Source organism: Fomitopsis serialis (genome assembly GCF_022376445.1).
Source record: "Fomitopsis serialis strain Sig1Antser10 chromosome Unknown B0H18scaffold_17, whole genome shotgun sequence".
Taxonomy (NCBI): domain Eukaryota; kingdom Fungi; phylum Basidiomycota; class Agaricomycetes; order Polyporales; family Fomitopsidaceae; genus Fomitopsis; species Fomitopsis serialis.
The window spans coordinates 205,010-209,264 of record NW_025954977.1 but is presented as its reverse complement, the minus strand read 5'-3'; the positions used below and the strand labels follow the sequence as shown (position 1 = coordinate 209,264).

Below are 4,255 nucleotides of genomic sequence, written 5' to 3'. Positions count from 1 at the left end.
TCCAATACAGGCAAGCTTATCAAATGACGGGTCCTGAAGGAGTGCCGAAGCAACGTTAACGTATTCCACGGCATGCCATGCGCGGCGGACCACAGCGAAGGTTAGAGCTTACCTAAACGGTGCCACCAACCTATTCAGCTACGGCGATACGGCCAGAGAATACGCACACGTAGGCAAGCAGCAGCCTTGGAAAACTCATCGCCGTAAGCGCGCTCTCATGGGATACCACCGGAGCAGACAGGGGCGTCCTCAATCGCTCCGCACGATTTGCTGCATTGCACCGATCGGTGCTGGGAGCCTGACTTGGTCGTGACAGCCTGGGTAGTAGCCAAACACGCTGCGGGCAGGGTCGGGCCCAACGAGGGCCGACCTGAAAGGCCTACCACCACAGCGGAGGAGATGAGAGCAGTATAGGCGACAATGGGCCGACGGTGCGTACCACTTACCGACGATTTCGCAACGTCGCCCTGACCTGAGGCCTCTTTGGTTCTTCCAGTGGGCCCAAACCGCAAGCCGGCCGGAAGGCCAGAGCGGCTCCCCAGTAGACTTCCCGCTTGGCACTCCGTCTAGCAGCCCATTCGATTTGCTGCGGTCATGCACCGTGGTTAGTCACTCTCACTCGCGCGTCATATGCGCATGAAAGGTACCTTGTCTCGAGCCCCGCTTCGTCACTGAAGGACGCCGTTCTGATCCTGTGTGGCGCACGCGCCGCGGAGGACCAAGCTGTGCACACCTAGGGGCTCATGCCTTGCGTGCCGGTTGACGACCCGGCGTAGCAGAATCAAAGGGAAAGCACAGAGCATTCGATGACCTAGGCGACGAGGGCTGCGTCCACCTGCGCATACGATGTTCGGCTTCGTTCCTCTAAGCACCACACGTCTCACCCCCGGCCTTTTCTCGTCCTTGCTGTTGTCCGTTTCAAACCGGCAATAAATCGGTCCAGGAGTGCGTTTTGCGTCTGCTCGATTCGTACGGCGCGGTAGCATGGGAGTGGCATCACAGGCCCCGCGCCGCCGCACCGTTGCATCCTCGTCGCTGCTGTTCGAAGATACCGAGTCGGCGAACACAACATTTTGGCTGTGCAGTATTGTGGGCTGTGCGAAGGCGACGCAGACACAGTACACACTCTGAGCTGCGAAGCAGACTCTCCGGAGGACCTCGTGTCATAGCTCGAGCCGGGCAGTCCGAAAGCGGTGTGTTCAGCAACCCTCGCTCAGCACATAGAGATCTGGCAAGCCTTGTTGTCTGACTCTCAGTGCACTGGCACGGAGCACAGCATGCAGCAACAATCCCGTATCCTTCAGGGTTTATTGAAGTGAGCAGCGTACAGCCTCCCCCCAGTGCGGCCTCGAGAAAGTAGTAAGCAGACTCCAGTCAAAGCATGCGGCCCAAGCTGAGGCATACTATGCGATGCGTGTGAGGGTGGCGATGTGCTGGCACGTCAGATTCCAGGGATTTGGATCAGCACTTGTTGGCCTCCTGAATCTAGCTAGCCCACAGGACTCGGAACAGTCCCCGCGCAAAATGATGACCGGTAGAGACGAAATGAAGGATATGAAGCGCGACGCCACCCGGTGACCGACGCGCTCTGAGTCTGTCAGTCTCGTGATCGCGCTGGCGGCGACCAGCCACGGTCCACGGTGACTGAGCCAGCTCCCAACTCGGACTGGGATCGGAGTCTGAGCCTGGTGCCGCCAATATTACCAAAATACTACCAGCGTACCCGAGTCCTCGAACGTCTTGGATTTGACCCAGGACCTGTGCACCTGCTTCACCCGTCGTTGGTTGCTGCCACAACTTAGTGAGGCTATGCCACCCTTGCCGGCGAGTCTAAATTGGTTCCGACGAACCATCTCATCGCAATTGTGGTTGCAGGACTTGGTGGACAGCCACGGCATGCCCCGACCAAAGCTGCAGCTGTTGTACTATTCCCATCTATAAAAGGGGAGTATCGCCATGACTGCTAGCTACCCTCGTTCTGTCTGATACGCCACCCACGCTCTGTCTGATACGCCACCCACGCTCGTCCTCCCATCTCGCTATCGCGTCCGAGCGCGAAGTGATACTATTCTCTGCCAGTGAGCCGACATGTCCGAGTCTACACAACCTTGCGCCGCAGAAGTGGAGCAGTGCTCGCCGGCGCCGGCGCGCGTCAACAGTCTCTGGTTCGACGACGGAAACATAATCCTCGTCGCCGAAGGGTTCAAGTTCCGCGTCCACAAGAGCATGCTCGCGAAGTCTTCTCCTGTATTCCGGGACCTCTTCACGGTGCCTCAACCTACTGGACCGTGCTGCAAAGACAAAGACTCACTCCCAGTCGTGAACATGCCGGACAATGGACTGCATCTACTCTATCTCCTCAAGGCGATTTACGACAGAGCGTGAGTTCGCCCCTTTCTCTGCGAATCACCCGGCACTAACGACTAGCGGGTTACAGGTTCTTCGGTCACAACACACTGACCGCTACGTCAGTGGAGATAGCGATAGGAATTGTTAGCCTCGCGCACAAGTACGACATGCGGTACCTGTACGCAGACGTCATCCGACGCCTTGCCGACATATTTTGCACCACCTTTGAGACCTACGAAGCTCGGTCCCACCAGCGCGCAGGCCTGTGTACCTCTCCGATCGGCGAACTGCCCAAGCTCGCGAAAGTCAGCATCCCCTTGGACCCGGTGTTCCTCATCAACATGGCGCGGCAGATACGGACGCCAGAGCTCCTGGCAATGCTCCCGGTCGCGTTCTACCACGCGACCTCCCAGAGTGCAGAAAGTCTGACGCAGGGGGTCGTTCGCAACAGGCTGCGTGCCGCCCCCGGGACCCATGGAAGAGAGGCCCTCCATCCCGACGACCTCCGCCGGATTATCGCGGCGCAGAGGAAGCTCGTGCAGGTCAACCGGAACGCCACCAGGTGCTTCCACTTCCATGGCGCATACCTCAGCCCAGAATGCGCAGCGCGGCGTCACAGTGGTCCATGTTACAAAGGCCTGCAACTGTTGTCCCAAGGAGTTGTAGACGCGGGTTACTTGGGCAGCGCGCGTCCGTTGGCGCGCCGAGACGACTGGATCGACGACTATTGCAAGAAGAACTTGGATGGCAAGCTGTGCAAAGCGTGTCAAGAGAATATCAAGCGTCTTCACAAGGAAGCAAGAGAGAAGGTCTGGAATGACTTGAAGAAGCTCTTCGACCTCGAAGCGTGGCCATGAAAACCAAGTGCTAGGGCTCGGACTCGCAGTGCAGAGACTCGATTTACAAGGTGCCGTTCTGATTCACTTACAACTGTTACCCATGGACCTCAGGCCTGTTCTTCACCATTGGACCTTATTGCCACATGATTCGAGTATCGCTCTCATACCGTTTGGAACCAATGGGAACGATTACGATGCGTGGAACGCCATGGCAAGACTGTTGAGACCGCCTCGGAGTGTGTGCAACATCGGATACTTCGATCCTGTCCTCGCGAGCAGGCTGCTTATAAGAGAGTGAGCACCACAGTTGCACGGTGTTGATGTCGTGACGGACGGTTCAGAGTGTCACGCCGGTACATGACTTGCGTACGCCGGCCAACGTTTGCCTTCCTAATGATCATAGGATCCACGCCCGATACAAACAGAGCAGTATGATAGGCCGTGGGTACAGTGGAAACTGGTCGCCATACTTACAAGTCGAACACGATCCATGGTACGACTCAAGCCGACCGCGGCGTTGAGTATGACAGGCGCTGAGAGTGAGAGACGCCCGGTGGCTGAGGCGTGTTATGATCGCCGCCTGGGCCAGTTTTGTGCGATTGTGGCTTGACTCACAACTCGTACTTCGCTGTTCTACTCACTTGTGCCAGACGTCGCAGATGCTCACTCAATGCCTCAACTGGATTGACAGAGACCCCTATTCGGATTGTCGCATACATGCTCAAGCCTAGTGACTCTGAGCGTAGGGTGTGCTTGAAGTGTTCAAGTTTTGACACCTGGTCGACGAGGTTCTATGGGAGTTGTCGTAGATTGATGGTGAGCTTTTGGGTGCACTGTTCTGTCGCGTATGCTAAGTTAGCGGTCTTCAGAGGGCATTGATCGTGGATTAAAGAGTGCCCGACCGGGGTCAAGTAGCAATATCCCACAGACCCAACGACGGATGTGCATTTCACGAGGCAGCCAGCCAACAAGTCTCGTAAGACTCGGGCGCACGGTCTCGCACTCGGGCATACCAATATCGCGGACATAATGCACCTAGGTCCGTTGCCCAAACGCTGTTACCCCGG

At 57.1% G+C, this 4,255-nt stretch overlaps 1 protein-coding gene across 1 annotated transcript; it reads left to right on the top strand.

The window, feature by feature from the left end:
• Positions 1-2,088: 2,088 nt before the first annotated feature.
• On the top strand, positions 2,089-3,206 carry B0H18DRAFT_953190 (uncharacterized protein; the record flags this gene model as incomplete). Its single annotated transcript, XM_048042169.1, has 2 exons — positions 2,089-2,381; positions 2,438-3,206. 2 exons carry the CDS (start codon positions 2,089-2,091, stop codon positions 3,204-3,206), a joined length of 1,062 nt encoding a protein of 353 aa, XP_047895927.1.
• Positions 3,207-4,255: the final 1,049 nt, after the last annotated feature.